Raw genomic sequence first — 23,856 nt, 5'->3', positions numbered from 1 at the left:
TTCCAAATCTGTTGTTCTTTCCATCTGTCATCCCTCAAAAGCTTTTTTTTTGGTTCTTATTCATCAAATTGAGGATTAATTGAAGCCCACAGAGGTTCTTTTTCTTTTATCTGACCTTTATTTTATGTGCTCAAGTAGTCCCTCTAAACATTAAAAACGTAGCTAAAATGAAGAGATTTTTTTTTTAAACCCTTGTACTTCGGTGTATTGTCTCATAGGTGGAAGATTGGTAAGGGTGGGCAATGGGGGTCAAGTGACTTGCCCAGGGTCACACAGCTGGGAAGTGGCTGAGGCCGGGTTTGAACCCAGGACCTCCCGTCTCTAGGCCTGACTCTCACTCCACTGAGCTACCCAGCTGCCCCAATGAAGAGATTTTTTAAGGATGACTTCTTTCCTTTTTATCTACCTCCTTTGTCGTTTTTCCTACAGAAAAGTAGAGAAAATGTTTTCCTTTTTTTAAGGGTACTTGTAGCCTATGGCTACTTAAACTATTTATTGCCAGGGTCCAAGAATCACCAATCCCAGAGTTGGTACTGGGGAATTTAATTTCGTTAGTGGAGAAAATTGCTACTTAAAGATTGATTCATATTTCTTCTTTTGTAGATACTGCACCACCACATTGCCACTGTTGAGAAGTTAGCCCTTACCAACATGGGGCACCCTCTTCTCTTGCACTGCAAAAATTTTCGAATGGCAAACTTTGTCTTTGGGTCTGAATGGGAATGTCAGGAAGTCCACGCTTCTCTGCTCAAGCTCTCCCAGCCAGGTAGGTAGGCTTGATGAATAATAGAAAAGCTTGGGGATGACAAGGGCTCAAGATTTAGGAATTATTATTCCTATATATCAGGGGTCGGCAACCTTTTTGGCCGTGAGAGCCATAAATGCCATATTTTTTAAATATAATTTTGTGAGAGCCGTACAGTACTCACAGTGCCGCTCCTGTAACAGCGCCTGAAAAAAATGGACTTTATGGCTCCTGCAGAAAGAGCCATCTCTGGCCCCCAAAAGAGCCAGATATGGCTCGAGAGCCATACATTGCTGACCCCTGCTATATACCGTATAAAATGATGGCTATGGTTTGGGAGGCAGTGATATAGCAGAGGATCAATGGCTCTGGAGTCAAGGATCTGCCTCAGGCACTTAGTGGTATGATCTTAGACAAGTGTCTTAGTCTCTCTAGTCATCAGTTTCCTCACCTATAAAGTGAAAGATAGGATGGGACTAGATGACCTCTCAGGACCCTTCCAGATTTAAATCTATGATCTTATGACTCTAAGTTCTCTAAGTCTCAAAGGTACCTTCTAGATCCAAATCTGTGCTCTTTATTCCTCACCCCTCTACATGGTCATCTAATATTTAGAAGGTCCTTTCTATTTCCTCCACCCTACCATGTACTTTTATTGAAGTCTTATGTAGACTTCAAGACTCAACTAGAATGCTCCCTTCTTTCCCCAAGGAAGCCTTCCCTGATGACCCTGATGGAAAATTATTGTTTCCTCTCTTAAAACCTTAGATAGTTAATCTATTCCTCTCCTTCATGCTTACTTCTACTAGGGATTAAAGGTTGTCTTTCAAAGTATTTTATCTCCTTCAACTATTAAAATGTAAGCACCTTGAAGGCAGGGATGTGGTCTTCATCTTTTCATATGTCTTCCCTTTCTCTTCCTAAGGTTTGTAAAAAAGCATCCGGGCAGCTGGGTACGTACTAAAATTTTTGCAGAATTTTCTTCTTCTCAGACTCACTGTCTCCCTTCCATACAAAAAAGCAAGCCTAGCTTTGTTCCTATTTTTAGCAAGAACAACTTCCTAGTGAATTTACTCACAAGTACAATCATTTCTATTCACCAAAAGGAACCCTGAAACCTGTAATTGTTTGGGTCAGTGGTTCCCAAACTTTTTTGGTCTACCACCCCCTTTCCAGAAAAAAATATTACTTAGCACCCCTGGAAATTAATTTTTAAAAATTTTAATAGCAATTAATAGGAAAGATAAATGCACCTGTGGCCATCATCAAGAAGACTTGAGTTCAGGTTCAACTTTTTGCCTTGGGCAAGTGAATTGATCTCTTAATGCCACACATGGGTTGGGATTTTTAGTTTCTGGTCACAGGAATGGAAAAGCACCATGGACTTTGCAAATATGATTAATATACTTTCTCCTTTTTTCTCGGGGAGAGGGACTTTAAACCAGTATGATAATCTCCCTTCCTTAATATAGATGAATAACTATTCTATAATTTATAGATATGAAAAGGTAAGTGATTTGCTCATGGTTACACAGTGACCTGATTTCACTGGAATTGGGAACTTCCAGGAGAGGAAATNTATATCTATATCTATATCTATATCTATATCTATATCTATATCTATATCTATATATTAGGAATTAACTGGTAGTTGCCTTTCTACAAACATCACTAAAGTACAATAGAGCCCTGTTATCTGTGGTTTCACTTTCCATGGCTTCATTTATTCCTGATCAACCCAAAGCACTGGAGTCCTGCCCACCTAATGCCAGAAGTGTACCTGAAGCAGTGGGCTACCCCAACAGTGGTCTCTTCTGCTTCCACTTTCACTTTTTTAGGGTTTTTTTTGGGAGGGGTTGGCCAAGGAGTATGAAACTGAAGGGCAGGAGTGGGAAGAGAGCATATGTATATGGTGGTCAGCAAGTGTTTGTTTATATACAGTTTCAGCCATCTATGGTAGGTCTTGGAATGTAACTCCCACAGATATGGGGACCCTACTGTATTGCTTTCTTTATATGCTAAAAATTTTCCCCTTCTTTATGAAGCCTGTACCCTGAGATGAAGGTGTTCTCTTGCACAGGAATGCAGCATGATTGTTTCTTCAAATTTAGGGGTCACGAGTCACTTTTTTAGGGGTCCAAACCTATGAGTTTAACAGCACAAAGGAACTCCTGACACAGAGACTCCCTCCACTCATGTCAGTTAACAACTAACTATAACCTAAAAACATTTTTTCTTCCTGGTTTATCTAGATGCCTGGTTTTCTGAAATTGTAGTATTTATTTTTACTGATGCTTATTTTTCCTCTAGACCTCTTATCTCAAATCCTGATGAAGAAATACCTTCTAGTCTTGGGGAGTTGCCCAAGACAATGAAATGTTAAGTGCCTTACCCATGCTCACCCTACCAGAGGCCAAATTTGGGCCCAAGTCTTTCAAACTCCAAGCCCATTGCTCTATGTGTAATGATATGACCATGCTGCCTCTTCATTAGAAATGCCACAATTTTAAAATAAAGGCCGATGGTAACATTCAAATACTGCCTCTGTACACATAAAGGCAGTTTTTTTCTGGGGGCTGTCTGTGAGTCAGAAATGATCTTAGAAAAAGGCAGTATATTGTAGTGGTCAAACCAAACTAACCTCATTTCTTTTTTTTGATGAGTTTATTAGATTAGATTAGAGAATGCTATAGATATCTTATGCCTAGGTTTCAGTAAATCATTTGATAAAGTTGCCTTCTCTTGTTGAAAAGATGGAGAGAAGTGGGTTGTGGGTACAGCTGGGAGCATTTGGAATTGGTTAAATAACCTGACATAAAGAGTGATCATTAATGAGCTGATGTCAACTTGGAGGGAGGTAACTAGTGGAATGCTCCAAAGGTATGCACTTGGCCCTGTTGCTGTTTGGCATTTTAAGCAATGACTTGGATGAGAAAAGATCTTAGTATATGACAGTAGTATGACCCAGAAGCCAAAAAGGCGAGACCAAAGGCTATATTAAAAGAAGCATAGGGTCTAGACTCTAGACATCACATTAGACAGTGATGGTGACCCTTTTAGAGATGGAGTGCCAGGCCCCATCCCCACCACACCCCTCAGACCGAGTGCTGTGCCAGCCCCCACCTAGAGACTACGTGCTATGCTTCACCCCACCTCTTACCCCACACAGGGGAGACAGGAAGCACTCTTCATTGGGCTGCTGGGCAGAGGGGTTCACCCACCTGTGAGTGAATGTCCTCAGCGAGTGTAGAGAGGGGGAGGGGAGTGGCCGGAGTGCTCTGTTCCCCTCCAGCTCTGCCTCCTGTGAGCCACCCATCTTAATCCACTGTGCGCTCCCATTGGGCTGCTGGGTGGAGGGTTAGGGGATGGGAAAAAATGTCTTCAGGCACGGTGGAGATGGGGAGGGGATCAACTCAGTGTGAGTCCCTCTGCCTTTTTAGTGATGAACTCAGGGTTGGGAAAGGCAAGTGCCCACAGAGAACTTTCTGCCCTATCTTTGGCACTTGTGCCATGGGTTCACCATCACTGGTCATCACTGCCATCACTGGCAAGGATGGTGATTGCTCCATTGTATTTTCCTGTAGGTTACATCAAGTATTGGATTCAATTCTACTTTACTACATCTTAGGAAGGACTTTGTCAAACAGGAAGGTACCCAGTTAGTGATGGAAATGGACAACATTCCACATGATTGGTTGTTGAGGGACCTGAGGGTGCTTAGCCTAGAGAAAAGATGATGTGGAGGGAATATGATAGTTATTTTCCAAGTGTTTTGAATGGAAGAGAAAAAACGGTTTTGTTATGCTTGGATCCAGAATCTAGAAATAGAAGTAGTTTATAAAAGTTATAGAAAGAATTGGTTTAATGACAGTAGTTGCTGCTTAAGAGCTACCTTGGTTTCCCCCTTTCTGGGAGTCCTTAAGTAGTCAAAGATACTGAGGAGGAGTTACCTGAGCATGAACTATTGGGCTGGTGAGGACCCTTCCAACTCTAAGATTCTGGAATTCAATTTGTATACAGATGGTTTGGCTATGAATTCCAATTCTGTTGCTTACTACCTGTGTGACCTTAGGCAAGTCACTTCTCCCTGGGATTCATTTTCATCATCTTTAAAATGGTAAAGATGGTCTCTGAGGTCCTTTCTGGTCCTAAGTCTATGATTCTGTGATCCCTACCTGTGTGACATTGGGAAAGTCTCAACCTTTCTGGCCCTTGGTTTCCTCTTCGGTGAAATGAGGAGGTTGGATTAGATGGTCTTTAGAGACTCACTTTCAACACTAAATCCTCAGGAACTAATCCTTTACTTGGTTTGTGGATGGCTTCCTTTAAGTCTCCCTGATAACAATATCACTTTTCATTGGTATTTCTCCTCTCCAGTGAGACCAGAAGAACTTTATGCATTTGCTTATAACCCCAAATCTTCGAAAGATGACAGAGAAATTGGATGGAAAATGATCGACTTAAAATCAGACTACAAGCGCATGGGAATCCCCAATGAGTACTGGGAAATAACAGATGCAAACAAAAACTTTGAGGTAATTGTGATAGCTTCCAAGGCAATACATCACTACTCGCCAACAGAATCTCTGAGGGAGACTTTTGGGTGTGGAAAAGACAAAGGAACAGTGATCCATCCTACTCTTAAGTTGGCTGACTATATTCTTGCAAATCCAAGTCCAAATAAGTCCTGAAATGCCAGTCTTGGCTGATCACACCTTTAGATTTATACCCTACAAACTCACCTATTTACAAAGTGTGGGATTTGTTTCTTCCCTTTCTGAAACCGCTTAATTTTTAAATTAATTTTCTTTTCTTTTTAAAAGCCTTTACCTTCTATCTTAGAATCAGTACTGTGTATTGGTTCTAAGGCAAGAAGAGTGGTAAGGAGTAGGCAATGGGGGTGAAGTGACTTGTCCAGAGTCACACACCTAGGAAGTATCTGAGGCCAGATTGGAACCCAGGACCTCCAATCTCAACTCATTTTATTTTCAGTTAGCAAACATTTTTCTTTTCCTTCCACCTTTCTTACCTATTTTGAAAGAAAATAAAGGCAGCTAGGTGGCTTAGTGAATGGAGAGCCAGACCCAGAGAGGGGAGGTCCTGGGTTCAAATGTGACCTCAGATACTTCCTTGCTATATGACCCTGCTCAAGTCACTTAACCTTCATTGCCTAGCCATTACTGCTCTTCTGCTTTGGAATCAATACACAGTATTGATCCGAAAACAGAAGGTAAGGGTTAAAAAAAAGAAAATGAGAAAAAAACCCTTTTAACAGGTATATATGGTCAAGAGAAGCAAATGCCCACATTGGCCATGTCCAAAAATGTATAGCTCAGTCTGCATCTTGAGTCCATCCCCTTTTTGTCATTCTTCTTCAGTTTTCTAGATTGTCATTGGTTATCACATTGATCAGAGTTCTTAAGTCTTTCAAAGCTATTTTCTCTGATGCTGTTCTCTTATAAATTGTTCTCCTGGTTCTGCTCATTTTACATCAGTTCATACAAGTCTCCCTGGGATTCTCAGAAACTGTGCCTCTTGTTATTTTTTGTGGCACAGTCGTATTCCGTTCTATCCATAAACCATAATTTATTTAGCCATTCCCCGGTTGATGGGCACCCCTTTAGTTTCCAATTCTTTGCCACCACAGAGAGCTGCTCTAAATATTTTTGTACACGTGGCCCCTTTTTTCCTCTTTTAGGTGGCATTGGCCTACTAATAGTTTAACTGGGCCAAAGGGTATGCACACTTGAGTGTTGAATCTCCTTATTTCAGCTCTCATTTCTGGTGAACTTTGCTTCCTTTGATAGTCTTCCTCGTGTGTGGATTTCAGTGATCTGTTTTTGTGAGTGTGCATATGTGTTCCTCGGCCTCAAATTACAGTCATTCTGAAGGTAGATTTTGTTGCTGTATAGTCTCACCGTGTCTCCTTTATGGAAATTAAGAGTATTATTTGAAAAGACTATAATCTGTGTGACCGTGGACAAGTCCTTTCCCCTCTGTGGGCCTCAGTTTCCCCATCTGAAAACTTGAGAGAATTAGACTACAACAGGGCTCCCTTATTTGCAATTTTGCTTTCCACAGTTTCATTTATCTGCAATCAACCTGAAGTCTGCCTGTGAAGGGGCTGGAAGTCAGCGATCTGCCCCTGGCAGCAATCTCCTGTTTCCACTTTCACTTTTTTTTTTAGGGTTTTATTTTAGGCAGGGGTGGGGGGCCACAGAATGCTGAGCTGAGGGGTAGGAGCAGGGCAAGACAGCATGTATCTATGGGATCGGCAGGTGTTCACTTACATCCTTGGTTTCAGCTGTCCACAGTAGGTCTTGGAACGTATCCCCCCTGGATGCAGTGCCCTGCTCTATGTGGTCTCTAAAGTTCTTCCCATTTCTAAATCCAACAATCCTGTGGATCATCGCCTCTGGGCCTGCTACTGTCAAATAAATCCTATAAGAATTAAGTGGACTTTTGCAATCCTTACTTTTAGGTCTGCAGCACATACCCTCCTGAACTAGTCATCCCCAAAGCAGCTAGCAGGGCCATGGTGGTGGGATGTGCCAAGTTTCGGAGCAGAGGACGGATTCCTGTGCTTTCCTATTTCCATAAAGAGAACAACGTAAGTTCCTTCACATGTACTCTCCCTTTTTCGGCGATTCTCTTTCTCCTTTACTGGCTTTAACTTGGGTAGGGGGCAGGAAGGGGAAGGAAGTAAGACCATCCTTGGTCATCTCATTCATTGCTATAGCTCCAACTATCATCCCATATCTTTCCCTTGACCTCCAGTCCTACATTTCCATTTTGCAGTCTGCAAGTGTAGAAGGACCATTATTAGACCAGGAGTCAGAGGACCTGGGTTCAAATCCTACCTCCTCTACTTGCTATTTGTGTGACTTTAGGCAAATTACTTAATCTCTAGGACTAAGTTTTACCATCTGTAAAATGAGGGACTTGTATGAGGTCATCTCCAAAGTCTCTTTCAGATATGAGTCCTTTGACCCAATGAACTTTACATAAGGTTTAGAATTGGAAACAATCTTGAGCCCTGAGGAAAAATTTATATTTCTATAGAGAGTGCAGGTCGCTTGAGTGCCTCCTAATCTCTATGAGCTACAACAACCTTTTCTCTAAAATGAGCATCGTCAAATATCATAATGTGTGTAAGGCACTTTTAAAAATGTTTTAATTTGTATTCATTAATTTGTTTGTATATTAAAATTCCCAGGTATCTCCATCCCTTCCTCCCCTTCCTGAACTAGAGAAGGCATCATTTGATAAAAAAAAATAAACGTGTATATATAAAACTACATCATGTATGTTCTATGTATTGGTTCTTTCTCTGGAGGTAGACATTCACAGTTATTCTTCAAACAGTATTTCTATTGCTGTATATGATGTTCTCTTGGTTCGGCTTGTTTCACTTTTCATTAATTTCCATTTTTGAAAAAATTAACTTGCTCATCATTTCTCACCACACAGTAGTATCCCATCATCACCATAAATCACAATTTACCCAACCATTCCCCAGTCAATGGGCATTCCAGTTCTTTGCCACCATGAAGAGAACTGCTATAAATATTTTAGAACATTAGAGATTTTTCTATTCCCTTTCCCAGATCACCTTGGGAAACAGACCCAATAGTGGTATTGCTGGGTCTACGGGTATACACAATTTTATGACTCTTTGGACATAATTCCAGATTCTTCTTCAAACCAACAATGTATTAATGTCTCCATTTTCCACATCCCCTCTGACATTGGTAATTTAGCCAATCTGATAAGTATCAGATGATACATCGGAACTCTTTTGATTTGCGTTTCTCTCATCAATAATGATTTAGAGCTTTTTTCATGTACCTATATATAGCTTTGATTTCTTTATCCAGAATCTTTGACCATTTATCAGTTGGGGAACGGCTCATATTCTGATAAATTTGACCAAGTTCTCGTATGTAAGGTGCTTTTCCAAGCTACATAGCCCAAGAAATGCCAATTAATCCTATTCCTAGAGTGGGTGCACCATTTCGCAGATGAGATCTCAAACGAAAGACTCTTCCCTGCAGAACTTGGCTTACTGTAATAGGGAGCCCTTCTGACTTGCGGCATTTGCTCGTTGCAGGCCGCCATATGCCGCTGTAGCCAGCCCCTCTCTGGATTCGGGTCCCGCTGCCTGGAGGATGAACAGATGTTACAGACCATTAGCCAAGCCAACCCTGGAAGCCCATTCATCTATGTGGTAGACACGAGGCCAAAGGTATCTTTTGTGGGTATTCATTGGAATTCCCATCTCAGTGCCCCTTTTGCTGTATGTATGCCCTAACTGTCTTTCTTATGAATTCATCCATTCATGCAACAGGTATTTATTAAACGTCTACTTTGTGGAAAGCACCAAGCTAGTGTAGCTATCAGGTTTGGCTAAGCCATGATTCCTGCTCTCTAGGAGCTAATGTTCTGATAGGGAGGAGATCTCCCAAACACATAGTGATAATACAGTGTCATATAAGAGCATTAGGAGTAGCTGGGTGGCACAGTGCACAGAGTACCAGGCCTGGAGTCAGGAAGACCTGAATTCAAATCTAGCCTCTTTCACGTACTAGCTGTATGACACTCTGCAAGTCACTTCACCTCTGCCTTGATTCCCTCATCTGTAAAACGGAGATTTTAATAGCATCTAGTTCCCAGAGATGTTGTAAGGATCGTGTGAGGTGATCATTTTAAAGCACTTAGCCCAGTGCTGGCACAGAGTAATCATTATATAACTGGTAGCAATTAGAATTTTTGTAATTCTCTCAGGAAAGAAAAGAGAGTAATGACTTTAGATTCAATTGATTGTTAAGTCCCCTTTTAGTACTAAATAATATAATAATAACTGACATATAATGCTCTAAAGTTTACAAAGATCTTTATAGCCATTAAATCATTCGACCTTCATAACAATCTCGTGAGGTAGATACTCCAGGCATTATTGTCCCCATTTTACAGATGAGCAAATAAATTCAGAAAGATCATGTCTGATGTGGGAAACAATTCCAAGTTGTTCTGACTTTAGAGTCCAGCACTCTGTCCATTAGAGTGAGGAAGACCTGAGTTCAAATCCAACCTCAGACTCTTGCTAGCTGTGTGACCCTGTGCAAGTCACTTTACATTATTTCCTCAGTTTCCTCATCTGTAAAATGAGCTGAAGAAGAAAATGGCAAACCACTCCTGTATCTTAGCTGTGTGACCCTGGACAAGTCACTTTATCCTGTTTTCCTCAGTTTCCTCATCTGTAAAATAAGCTGGAGAAGGAAATGGCAAACCACTCCAGTATCTTTGCCAAGAAAATCCCCAAAGGGGTCACATTGGACATGACCGAAAGCAATTAAACAACAACTCCATCAACTACTTACTGTAGTCAGTTGTCTACAACAGCTGCTTTCTCTGGTACAAAATAATTCTTAACTTTTTTTGCATCCTGGATCCCCTTAGAAGTCAGATGAAGTCTTTTTCAGAATAATGTTTTTAAATGCATAAAAATAAAATCCATAGTATTACAAAGGAAGCCAATTATATTGAAACACAGTTATTACTATATTTTTTAACCCCTTAAAATCAATATTGTGTATTGGTTCTAAGGCAGAAGAGTGGTAAGGGATAGGCAATTGGGATTAAGTAACTTGCCCAGGGTCACACACAACCAGGAAGTATCTGAGGTCAGATTTGGACCCAGGATCTCTAGCCACTGAGCCTCCTAGCTGCCCCCTATGATATTTTTTTAAGCCAAGTTAATGGACTCCAGGTTAAGAACTCCAGCTCTAATGTTGCCCAGGACCACTAACATCGAATATGTCTGTCTCTTGTAATAATTATTTTATTTGTAGAAAAGATTCTTAACCTGATGTCTGTAGACCCTGCAGAGGAGCTATGGATAAATTTCAGGGGATCTGTGAACTTGGATGGGGAAAAATGTCATCTTCATTTTCCCTCACCTCTAATTGAATTTTAATATTTCCTTCCATTATTAAAAAATATTTTTTTTCTGAAAGGAGGTCCATAGGCTTTGCCAGACTGCTAAAGAGATCCCTGCCTGACACAAATTAGGTTAAGAAGCTGTGATTTATAATGGTATCAGTTGTAATGAGTTCAGTTGCTACCCGATGGGCATCGCTTTTATGTTTATTATTAATTTAGTGGCTTCTTAGTTACCCTGTGTCTCTATGATAAGAGATCATAATCAGCTCTAACAATCTATATTCTCTCTTAGAGCAGATGTATTATCTTCTAAGTGGAGTAAACAGAGCACATTTGTTTTCTCTGCCATTGTTAATGTACATAATTTATGCCCAAGCCATTTTGCATATTTTTATTAGTATGAACCATGCCCTATATATGCACTTACCAATCTGATAAGTCATTGTCAAACTCATTGCTACCATGATACATGTTGACCCAGTTACATATCATAACATATCGGTGAAAGAATATTGTCATGTTCCAAAGTACCAGATTTAAGAACCATTTGAAATTCTACCCCTAAACCCTGATTTTGGCCCTAAGTGGTTTTTATTTTGTGGGCAGGGTTTCCAACTCTCTAGAAACTAAAAAATAACATCCCTGAGGCAAAAAGATGTACAAGGCTTGTCCTTCCTTCATACAGCCTATTGATACCTGCCCAACCATGTCTTTGATTTGCAGTTGAATGCCATTGCTAACCGGGCAGCTGGCAAGGGGTATGAAAATGAGGATAATTATGCCAATATTCGGTTCAGGTTCATTGGTATTGAAAACATCCATGTGATGCGGAGCAGCCTGCAGAAACTCCTGGAAGGTATGAAGGTTTGGTATTAACAGGGAGGAAGGGAGGCAAGAGGGAAGGAAAGCTGTGAGAATTCACCATAGTAATAACTTCTTTTTTTGTTGTTTTTGTTTTTAACCCTTACCTTCTATCTTAGAATCAATACTATGTTTTGGTTCCAAGATAGAACAATAAGGGCTGGGAAATGGGGGTTAAGTGTCTTGCTCAGGGTCACCCAGCTGAGGCCAGATTTGAACTCAGGACCTCCTGTCTCTAAGCCTACCTCTCTATCCATTGAGCCACCTAGCTACCCCCTCCTCATATCTGTTTTAAATTAAATTCTTAAACAACAAGTAGAATGAACATTTTTATATTCATAGTATAACAGGAGAAAAAATGGTGGCTGAAACCACAGCCATTTATTATGGATAGTTTGCTTTTCTTTTAAATGGTTCTTCTGGTTTTGCTTCACTTTGCATCAGTTCTTGTAAGTCTTCCCAGTTTGTTGTGGCAGTATCCTACTTGTCATTTTTAAATTTGTTTTTAAATCCTTATCTTCTGTCTTAGAATTTATGCTAAGTATCAATTCCAAGGCAGAAGAGCAGTAAGGACTATGTAATTGAGGTTAAGTGACTTGCCTAGGGTCACACAGCTAGGAAGTATCTGAGATCAGACTTGAACCCAGGACCTTCCATCTCTGAAGCTGGTTCTCCAACCACAAGCCACCTAGTTGCCCTAAAGACCATTTATTTTTTGAAAATGTATTGTTGTTACTTTACATTCACTTTTAAGCCCATTTTAGTATCAATTCTAAGACAGAAGAGCAGTAAGGGCATGGCGGCTCGGCAACTGGGATGAAGAGTGACTTGCCCAGGGTCACCCACCTAGGAAGTATCTGAGATCAGATTGGAACCCAGGATCTCCCATCTCTAGGCCTGGCTTTCAATCACTGAGCCTCTTAGCTGCCCCACATAGTATAACTTTTTATGTGCATACAAAGAACATGCATTTTGAAATGGAGCCAGAGAAGTAACCAGGGGAAGAGAATTGGTTGCTACTGTGGTGTTTGATTGTAGTGTGTTGTTATTAGTCAACATAGTCCTGAAATACAATTAGGTTAGTTTAGGATATAGGTACCAGGTAGGAGCATATTTCAGCTTGGTATACTCATGAATGAAATCAAGAATAATAATAATAATAGAAGTGGGGGCAGCTGGGTGGCTCAGTGGATAGAGAGCCAAGCCTAGAGAAAGGAGATCCTGGGTACAGATCTGACCTCAGACACTTCCTACCTGTGTGACCCTGGGCAAGTCACTTAATCTACATTGCCTCGCCCTTACTGCTCTTCTGCCTTGGAACCAATACACTGTACTGAGTGTAAGATTCTGCCTCTTACTTAGCACATGGGGAAAATGCCAGAAAAAAGAAAGAAAGAAAGAAAGAAAATGATAAATGTTGGAGGGGCTGTGGGAAAACAGGTGCTCTGTTGATGGAAGTGTGAATCAGTCCAGCCATTCTGGAGAGCAATTTGGAAGTGTGCCCAGAAAGTTGCCAAACTGTTCAGGCCCTTTAACCCAGCTATATTGCTGCTATGTCTGTGACCTGACACAGTCAAAGAAAGAAGAAAAAGGCATGGATGTACCAAAATATTTAGAGAAGTTCTTTTTGCGTTAACCCATACTGGAAACAAAAGGGCTGTACTATTGGGGAGCATCTAAATAAATTGTGGTACATGGATAGAATGGAATGTTATCAATCCTTAAGAAATGAAACAGAAGGTTTCAGAAAAACTCAAAAGACCTCTAGGAACTGATGCAGATTGAAGTGAGCTGAGTTAGGAAAACCATCTGTACAGTGACAATAATATTATAGAGAAGAAGAACCTTTGGAGGACTTTAGAACTCTGAACAAATACAGTGTCATTCACCTTGTGTCAGAAAGGTGATGAATTTAAAACACAGGAAGAGGCACTCATTTTTAGGCTTGGCTCAGGTAGGAATTGATTTTGTTGGAAAATATGTATTGAGGGCTTTTTATTTTGGAGAGGTGTGGGTGGGAATGGACAGTGGCTGAGATAGACACATGAATAATATGAAGAAAAGAAAATGGGATTAGGGTCCTATACAATTCTGGTCTTGGGGAATTTCCTTCAGACCCCTGAGAATTTTCAGATGTGATTTGCCAGATCTAGGAAGAGATGCTAAAAATTTGCCCTTTGGGTGTGTCATGCCTTCTTTGTCTCTTTTTTCCCTGAAATTTGTTCTTTTCAACCCCTTACCTTCTGTCTGTGTATTGGTTCCAAGGCAGAAGAACAAAAATGGCTAGGCATTATAGATTAATTGACTTGCCCAGGGTCACACAGCTAAGAAGTGTCTGAGGCCATATTTGAAGCCAGGGCCTCCCACTTCTAGGGCCTGGCTCTCTATCCACTGAGCCACCTAGCTGCCTTCTTCCGAAAGTTTTGGTATTGTTAATAGACTTTAGAGAAGCAGAGTGTAAGAAGGAATAGTTTTTGGAGACTCTGAATCTAAATCCCAGCTTTTACCACTTACTACTTTTGTAGCCTTAAGAAGTCAGTTCCTCTTCACAAGCTTCAGTTTATTTCTCTGTTAGATGAGGGGTTTTGCCTAAATGATCTCAAAGCATCTTTAAGCTCTAAATCTGATTCCATGTAGTAAGTAGAATTTAAGGCACTGATCTTGAGGTGCTCTCATGTCTCCTATTTCAAAAATAAACTTATTTTTCAGAACTGTTGATAATCTTCCTAAACTCACCCCAACCTGCCTACCCCCAATCAGACCACACAGAAAGGGGAGGCTCTTTCATGTGTTTTTAAAGACTCTCTTGGTTTATACCGTACCACATTTGGGGTCCCGTGGTGCTTTATTTGGAGCCAAGTGTGTTTTTATCTAACCAGGTATGTTTGACTTGAGTGTTTGCCATTGATTAGTTCCTTCACCCACCAAATTTTTTGACTGAGGCAGCTCAAACTGAGAATCTGGAGAGCTAGATTCTTGACTATTTCTGTTATGGATTTGCTTCCCTGTATAGACTTCATTGTTCCAGTCATTTAAACCCACACTGTGATTCCTTAGCTACTCTCCATTTGTAAAATAGATGATCTAGAGCCATGTTGGCAAACCTATGGCACACGTTCCTGGGGGGCTGCCTCCCTCCCCCTCTTCACACACCCTGAGGACATTTCTCACATGACCCACCTCTCTGCCCAGCAACCCAATGGGAGTGCTTCCTCCCTCCCCTATCTGGGGTAAGGGGGCGGCTCACACATGGCATGAAGGCGCAGTTTGGGCATTTGGTTTCTGAAAGGTTCACCATCACTGATCTAGAATCAAAGGGAACCTAACAGATCCAACTTTCTCATTTTGCAAAGAACTAAGGCCCAGAGACAGGAAATCGCACAACTAGTAAGTATGAAAGCCAAAACTTGAATCCAGGCCTTATGACTATATCCAGTGTTCTCTGTCTCTCTCTCTTCAATGAAAAGATGCAGGAAATAATCCATTTCAGTCTTTGTTTTTCTCTTTCTTAAGTCTGTGAAATGAAAGTTCCATCAATGAGTGACTTCCTTGCTGGCCTGGAGAACTCTGGGTGGCTGAGACATATTAAAGCTATTATGGATGCTGGAATCTTCCTCACAAAGGTAATTCTCAGTATATTTTTACATGCCCATTTCTTATGTTACTGATCGATTAGGGCAGCCAAAACCTGGACTTGTCTCATTTTTCCAGTCTAATTGTAGGTTACTCTCCCATTCATTTTATGGTCCAACCAATTGAGCTCCTTGGTATTCACACATGCTAGATTTTCCATCTCCTATGTTTCTGCCTTTACACTGGCTGCCCCCTTTTCCTAGAAGGTACTCCCTCTGTACCTCAGCCTTAGAGAATCCATCCCTCATTTTCAAGAATTAGCTCAATTATCACCTTCAACATGAATCTTTATGTGGTCTCCTCAGTTACAAATTCCTCCTCCCAGTGCAATCTTGTATGCGTTTTGTTTCTATTACCATCATCCTTGAAGGCAGACTATTTCACCTTGTATCCCCAGCACCTAGCATATTTCTTGGGCCATAATGGGTCCTGATTGATTGACTTTGCCCAAGTCAGCTTGGATGAGACGCTCATGGCCACCATTTATTTTTCCATTGCTGAAATCGATTTGCTACACAGAAGTGATTAATGCTTACTTTTCTCCACTCTTATTGATCTCCTCAGGCGGTGAAAGTTGAAAAAGCCAGTGTCTTGGTCCATTGCTCAGATGGCTGGGACCGCACAGCCCAAGTGTGCTCTCTAGCTGGCATCCTTCTCGACCCATTTTATAGGACATTTGAAGGGCTAATGGTAAGAAATCCTACTTCTCTTTGTGAGAAAATCGAAGGCAACTTCAAACAAAACAATCTGCCCCTGGGGAGGTACTAGAAGTTCTGTATCGGTGGCCTTTGAAAGCACTTCTTTTGTTGGTATTTTGGTCCAGACCAATGATTTCATCAGTTGGAAGGAACTCCCTCAGTGGATGCCGATTGGCATCTTGCCTGTAACATAAAGGTTTAGTGTTGCCTGGTCTCTGAGAGGTTGTGATGTGCCCAATGGCCACACAAGTAGTATGGGTCAGAGGCAGAACTTGGATCCTCCTGACTCCAAGAGTATTTGCTATTCTACTTAGCCACCCTCCAAAGTACTTAATGACCGGTTTCGCCTTTGCAAGTTCCTTTCCTTCCCGAGGCCTCAATTTCTTTCTTTGTAAAATGAGGGCTTTAGACCTGATCATTTCTACAATGCCTTTAAGGAGGCAGTGAGGTGGCTCAGTGGACTGAGAGCCAGGCCTAGAGACAGGATGTTCTAGGTTCAAATCTGGCCACAGACATCCCCTAGCTGGGTGGCCCTGCTCAAGTCACTTAACCCCCCATTGCCAAGTCCTTATCACCCTTCTCTCTTGGGACAATACTAAGTATTGCATCTAAGATGGTAGGGGAGAGTTTAAGTATTTATATATATAGTGCTTCAAATTCAAAATCCTAGGCTTACTTGAGATATTTTTATTATAGTTGCTTTTCCTGCATCAGGCACACACAGTTAGCATGCTCTTATTTTACATCCCCTTTATAACCTCTTACCCATCAGGCAGCAGTTTTATGCAGAAGCCCTCATGTAAAAGGATATTTTGAGGGATATGGGAGCAATAGAAAATTCAGGTAAAGAGTAGTGAGGGAGAGGAATATTGCTGCCTAAGAAGGGTACATTATACCTCAGGTGTGAACTCTACATTTCAGGCAGACACAACCAAAGAGCTTATATACTCTACAGAAATCAGAAATATTTGATTTCCAACAACCTAAAGTCAAAACAGAAAAACTTGACTTTTTTCAGAGGCAGCTGATGATGCACTGCCTGGAGTGCTTGAGCCTAGAGTCAGGAAGACCAGAGTTCAAATCTGCCTTCAGATACTTACTAGTTGTGTAACCCTGAGCAAGTCACCTCACCTCCGTCTGCCCATTTCCTCCACTGTAAAATGGGGATAATAATAGCATCTATTTCCCAGGGTTGTTATAAGGATTGAATGAGATAATATTTGCAAAGTGCTTCACACAATTCCTGGCACATAATACGTACTTGATAAATGCTTATTCCAGGGGCAACTAGGTAGCACAGACCTGAAGTCAGGAGGACCTGGGTTCAAATTTGGCCTCAGACTAGCTGTGTGACCCTGGGCAAATTACTTAGCCCTGATTACCTAGCCCTTGTTACTCTTCTGTCTTGAAACTGATACTAACACAGAAGATAAGGGTTTTAAAAAACAATAAATGCTTATCCCCTTTATTTCTATTTTAAAAGATATTGAAATCTAGTCCCTTATAAAATTTATTTAATTCTTGGTATAAGTTTGCAACAGAAATACTGCTTTGGATTTTTTTAAAAGTTCTGTTTAATGTGCTTGCTGGAATTTAATTTATCAATGACTTGAATGGCCCAGACTATATAGTACAGGAGCCAAAAGAAACAATACTACATTTAATCCAGAATATTTTCTCTTGGGAGAATCTGAAATTTAGAGGAAGCATATTCAGCCCTTTAAATGAATTACAAGTACCTTAGCTAATGCTTGCGAAATTAACTTTATTCCATCAGTAATGCAGCTTCAAGTCATGAGAACTTCATTGTAGGAAAGCCGTATGACTATTTGATTCACAGTCCAACCACCTTTTTAATCTCCCTGATGTTAACTCTTTTCTCTTTTGGTATGAAATGTCAGGTTCTCATAGAAAGGGAATGGATCTCTATGGGCCACAAGTTTTCACAAAGGTAAAAATATATGCATATTGTTGGAGGTGGGAGTCAAAGTTCTCAAGAACATCATTATTACCTCATGACCAATTCTGGCAGTCACCCATTTCAAACACTGATCCTTCAGAACTGTTTGTCCCTCATGACCTTATTTCACTTAACATCATGTTTTCTTGCCACCAGTTAAGGACATTAGGCACGAAATGCTTGTATTATCAAAAGCCTTCAGAGGTAGCTAGGTAAGTAACTCAGTGGATAGAGAGCCAGACTTGGAGATGGGAGGTCCTGGGTTCCAATCTGGCCTCAGACACTTCCTAGCTGGGTGACCCTGAGCAAGTCACCTAATCCCCATTGTCTAGCCCTTACTGCTTTTCTGCCTTGGAACCGATTTACTGTATTGATTCTAAGATGGAAGTTAAGGGTTTAAAAAAGCCTTCTAAGCTCCTGTGCTACCATAGCTTCGATTCGAAGGTAGCATCTTTCCTCTTTAAGTTGTAAATTGACCTTTGATTCCTTTTGGAGGAAAAACTATTGAATGCAAATTACTGTTGTCACTGTTAATTCCTTAAAGAAATTAATCAGCAGATATTTATTCAGTTTCTCCCTGTACTTCATACTACCTACTATGTACTATGTATACAATGTTTTAGGGAGTTCAAAGGAATGACATGACCTCTGCCTACAAGGAGCTTTTTGTCTAATTCTAATTTCCCCTTGATGTGATTCTTACTCATTTCAGCTGGATTTCTAATCTGTAGCCATCTGGGTAGATTGGGTAGTAACCACAAATAGTGAAGTCCAGTCTTTTCTCCTATGCCAAGGTATGATACTGAGCATCATGACTCTCTCGCTTTTGTTCCAATCGTTAGATGTGGTCACCTGGATGGGGACCCCAAAGAAGTATCTCCTGTCTTCACCCAATTTTTGGAGTGTATCTGGCAACTGATGGAGCAATTTCCCTGTGCTTTTGAGTTTAATGAGAATTTCTTACTGGAGATCCATGATCACGTTTTCTCCTGCCAATTTGGGAACTTCCTAGGAACCTGTCACAAAGAACGAGAGGAGTTGAAGTGAGTCAGAAGGAGGGGCTGGTGTGTAGTCATCTGAGCCTTTTTTTATTCAGTAGCGACTGGCTTTATAGACGAGCCATTGAGGTGCAGGGGAGAGGGAGATGATATTGTAAAGAATTATGATGGTCTTCTCAGATGATGATTTCTCTGCAGTTCATTTATAAATCAAGTTATGTCATCCCCACAGTGTGCATGTGGATGTCAGGGGAAATACTCTGAAGGTGAAGAGTGGTCAGAATCTGGAAATTCAAGGTTTAGTCCTAGCTCTGGCACAGACTCGTTTCCTGGTCTTGGTGGTGATCATGGTAGCAGCTCATTCACCCCAACTCTGGGAACAAGTCAGATAAGTAATGTTATCCCATTTTAGAGGTGGAGAAGTAGATGTTCAACAGCAAATTCACAAACAATCCACCTGCTGTTTGTAAGGACTTGAGACTTTTGTGTATGTATACAACAAAGTGGCAGGCGGATCAATGGATTCTTCTTCTCCCTTCCCTTGCTCCCGTCCCAATCCCCCCAAAAAGAAGTATCATAGTGAATTTGATAGGACTCCCCAGAGGCCTATGCTCATATTATATCATGGTATGGAAGTCAAAGTGAACTCTCTTATACCAGTGGATGGCATGCTCTCTCTCAGCAACAGCCTTCTGTTGATCCATCTACCTAAGTTATGTATATAAATATAAAACAAAAGCCTATTCAGAGAGACTCGTCATCAGGCTGGCCAAGTGGTGATGAGCTCTTTGATTGTCCCAACCCAGGAAACAAAGATAATTTTAAAATAGCTTTCAGTCCTGTGCAACCTTCTGTTGACAGCAATGGGATAGCAAGAAAGGAGGCAGAAGATGCTAAAACTCACACATCGTTAAACCATCTTGTAACTTTAACTTAGCTGTTAATACTCTAAATGTGAGATCATTGCCCATTGGCCTACAGGGAAACATATAGATGGAGGAATTGAAATCTGTTGGTTTTGATATTGTCCCTGTCAGCAAGTAAGGATCTTAAGAATAATGTGCAAAGTTGACTAAGGAAGTATCCACAGCGGCTGACCTAGACACCTACTTTCATATCCATATACATTTTTATAAGAATAAGCTACTTGTGTATTGGGAGTATATTGATACTAGAAATAGGTAGACCACCCCAAGCAGTAGAAACATGATTCCTCTCACCCAACTAACTGGAAGATTAAGAGAATACAAAATCTTGTTGTCTTTATCATTTATTGGCCCTTAAAAAGTAAGAGTTGATTCAGTAAAGCCAAATGCAGCCTTATGATAGGTCTGCTCCAACAAGTTGTCTCCCTCTATATGTCAAAATTCGTGAAGACTCCTTGAGATATAGAACAATAGAAATAACTTGATTTGGTCCTCTGACCATTAATATCAGAAGGGTGGTAGTGGTGGTGCAGCTAGGTGGCTCAGTGGATAGAGAGCCAGGCCTGAAGAAGAGAGGTCCTGGGTTCCAATCTGGTCTCAGTTCCTAGTTCATCGACCTTGGACAAGCCACTTAACTCCAGTTACCTAGTCCTTACTGTTCTTCTGCCTTGAAATTGATACTTAGAATAAATTCTAAGACAGAAGATAAGAATTTAAAAAGAATAAAAAAAGAAATGACAAGAAGGATGCTGCCATAACAAACTGGGAAGCCTTACACGAACTGATGCAAAGTGAAGTGAACAGAACCAGGAGAACCATTTAAAAGAAAAGCAAACTATCCATAATAGACGGTTGTGGTTTCAGCCACCATTTTTTCCTTCTGTTATACTATGAATATAAAAATGCTCATTCACCTTGGTGTTTAAGAATTTAATTTTTTTTTAAAGATAGAGAGATTTATTTAGGTTGAATGGTTGGGAGGCAGCATGCAAGACCAACTGCCCCCCTGAACAGAGAAAAGTTCAGGATTTTTATATCCTAAAGGGATGGGGTCTAAGTGACTTGGAAAGGAAGGAAGGGGTGGGGGTGAACAATGGGAACAAACAAGTGGGGCAAACGGGATAATAGGGTGTTGTCTCTAGGAATCTGGGGTGTACTGGGAGACCCTGTAGTGCCCACCACACTAATGCTATGTGACTAAAACACTCAACCCAGGGAATCCTGAATACTCTCTTAATGAGGTTTAAAGTCATGTTATTATTTTTTTTCACTTAAATATTGAGTTTATTTCCCTAAAACTCCAAGATCTTTTTTCAGATGAACTACTATCTAACCATATCTTCCCCATAAAGAGCAATAAAATACTATATTAATATATCCATAATTATTTTCCATTTCAGCTCTGATCAGCCATTTCTGACTTGTCCTTTCCAACCTGAAGGTCATTTTCCTAAGAATTTAATTTTTAAAAAAGATATGAAAAGGGAGTAGCTAGTTGGCTCACTGGATAGAGAGCTAGGCTTGGAGACAGGAGGTCTCCTGGCCTCAGCTGGATGCCCCTGGGCAAGACACTTAACCCCCATTGCCCAGCCCTTACCACTCTTCTGCCTTGGAACCAATACACAGTACTGATTCTAAGACAGAAGGTGAGGACCTTTAAAAATTGTTATTATATTTGGGAATTTAATTTGGGAAAATAAAATATTTTAAAAAATAATCATAAATATTACTGCTCACATCACCCTCTTACCTCTTTTCCCTACCTGCCCTCACTCTCCCTTTCACTTGATGTATGTCATTTCTACAAAACCGTGGTTGGTTTGCAAAGTCAATTTGATTGTCGTTTTTATTTTTAAACAGAATCTTTGAGAGAACCCATTCCTTGTGGCCTTTCCTGTTACAGAAGAAGACAGAGTTTAGGAATCCACTCTACAAGGGTTCCGCTGCTTATGGGGTACTTTATCCTAACACTCTGCCATTCAGCTTCCAGTAAGTTCCTAAGTTCTGTTCCTCCTGTTCCCCCTTCAGAGTAAGATGAGTAAAGATGCGGGGGCAGGGTGGTTATTTGGCAACTTTTTCTTAGTTGCTGACTTTCCCCTAGTAGCATCCTGCCAGAGAGTTAGAAAAAGATAAAGTCAGCTAAAATACATAAAGGATAGCTGGACATGGTGGTGCATGCCGATAACCCCTGCTTTGGGAGGAGCGAAAGCTGGTGGATTACTTGAGTTCAGGAGTTCTGAGCTTATAGTCAGCTGAGCTGGCCCAAAATGGAAACAGGGAAGGTCAAAGCTTCTGTCTCAAGCGGCAGTGGGATTGGGCCCCTGAATGGACAATATACTTCTAGCCTGGATGAGCTAGAGAGGCCGATCTCCTATAAAAAATGTGTAAAGCAAGAAAATTGGAAATGGACTTCTTTGGTCAGTAAGTCAACCATGTCAAGAAGCAGAACTCAGGGGCCACAGTGAAAATCGTACTCCTGGTAACTTGGTTTAGATAGCCATACTTTCCATTAAAGAACCATCACGGGGCAACTGGGTGGCTCAGTGGATTGAGAGTCAGACCAGGAAAAGGGAGGTCCTGGGTTCCAATTTGACCTCAGACACTTCCTAGCTGTGTGACCCTGGGCAAGTCACTCAACCCCCATTGCCTAGCCCTTACCACTCTTCTGCCTTGGAACCAATACTTAGTAGTGATTCTAAGACAGAAGGTAAGGGTTAAAAAAGAGTGAGGGAGAGACCTCAGCAAACAGAAATGGAGGAATTCTAGACATGAGGCCAACATGAGCAAAGATGTGAATGTGGAACAGGGTTGGATAAGAAAGGATGTTGATGAATGACTACAATTTGGTCAGAACATATAGAACAGAAGGATGTGGTATTTGATTGGAGAGATGGGATGACTTCCAACATGTAAATATAAAGGGAAAGCAAACCCTAAATACTGTGTGATGATAATGACCAAGCTTAACAGCCCTAGAGAAAAGGTGAGAAAATGCATCTCCCTCTATTACAGAGGTGAGGGATTATGGGTATGGAATGCTACAAGTATTGTCACAAAGAGTCCATGTGTTGGTTTTTCCTTTTTTCCCCTTTTCATAAGGAATGACTTGCTGGGTAGGAGAAGTCAGGGGTGGGGAGGTGGAGGAAGGATCTATTCAGAATGCAATCGAATAACAAATGTTCATTGAATGAAATATTTTTTCTCCTGGAAATATCTTGTGTCCTAGCTATAGTGAGGACTTTGTCAAAAAGCTTTTCTTTTTAATCCCTTTTTGGAATGTTCCTCAGTGACTACTTTGGATGGGTGGAAGTTGGGATACAGAAAACGGCACTGATTTCCTCCCTCAGCGTGACTGGCTTCTCTCCTCTTTTTCTTGTGCTTTTGAAGGTTCTGGTGTGGGATGTACCATCGTTTTGACAAAGGGATGCACCCCAAGCAGAGCATGCTGGACCATCTCCTCCATCTAATGAATCGGCAAGTGAAGATGGAAGAGGACATGACACACTTAGAGAATGTGAGTGTCTGGGGGCCCCTCCAGAAAAGGACTCTTTGCCTTCCTCAGTTAGCATGGCCAGCCCAATTCCAAGGTTGTTCCCTCAAGTTAAGTTGGTCCATGTGGAAAGCTTGACCTGCCTGCTGGGTTCACCTTTTTTATGCAGAATTTTAAATGGTTATAGGTAGCAAATCCAAGTTAATTTCAGTTAAGCCCCTTTAGAATGATATAAATAGGGAGCAATGTAAAGTCCTGCATGTGAGTTCCAAACATTAATTGGTCAAGTAGAGAGTGAAGAAGCTAATGGCTCAATGCCAGTTCATGTGATAAAGGCCTGATGGTTTTAATGGCCTCTAAGCTTGGTGTGAGTTATATGGGGGACTCAGTAAAGCTAATTTTATCTTATTCTGTTCTACTATTAGTAGTATAGTGTCCAAAATAAAGAAATTATCCCCCCATGTCAGATGTAGGAATACAAGGATGATGCCTGGGAGAAAATGGTCATAAGCAGAAAGGAAAGGCTGGTCCCTACTTCTTTAAGACAAGTCAGATTGAGGGTACCATATCTAGATCATATATATGTATATACATATATATTAA

At 40.9% G+C, this 23,856-nt stretch overlaps 1 protein-coding gene across 1 annotated transcript in view; it reads left to right on the top strand.

Annotated features, from left to right (window-relative positions):
- Positions 1-23,856, top strand: part of MTMR8 (myotubularin related protein 8) — a 41,730-nt gene that overhangs the window by 15,858 nt on the left and 2,016 nt on the right. Inside the window, exons 3-13 of the mRNA XM_044682893.1 lie at positions 604-766; positions 5,123-5,280; positions 7,227-7,355; positions 8,856-8,990; positions 11,411-11,543; positions 15,062-15,171; positions 15,746-15,871; positions 17,781-17,830; positions 18,682-18,882; positions 21,624-21,752; positions 23,151-23,277. Coding sequence (XP_044538828.1) covers positions 604-766; positions 5,123-5,280; positions 7,227-7,355; positions 8,856-8,990; positions 11,411-11,543; positions 15,062-15,171; positions 15,746-15,871; positions 17,781-17,830; positions 18,682-18,882; positions 21,624-21,752; positions 23,151-23,277 — 1,461 coding nt within the window. The remainder of the gene's footprint in view (positions 1-603; positions 767-5,122; positions 5,281-7,226; positions 7,356-8,855; positions 8,991-11,410; positions 11,544-15,061; positions 15,172-15,745; positions 15,872-17,780; positions 17,831-18,681; positions 18,883-21,623; positions 21,753-23,150; positions 23,278-23,856) is intronic.

The sequence above is a fragment of the Gracilinanus agilis genome, chromosome X, assembly GCF_016433145.1.
Source record: "Gracilinanus agilis isolate LMUSP501 chromosome X, AgileGrace, whole genome shotgun sequence".
In the NCBI taxonomy this organism is placed as follows: Eukaryota; Metazoa; Chordata; class Mammalia; order Didelphimorphia; family Didelphidae; genus Gracilinanus; species Gracilinanus agilis.
The sequence above is the reverse complement of the archived record's forward strand: the minus strand, read 5'-3'. Positions and strand labels throughout refer to the sequence as shown.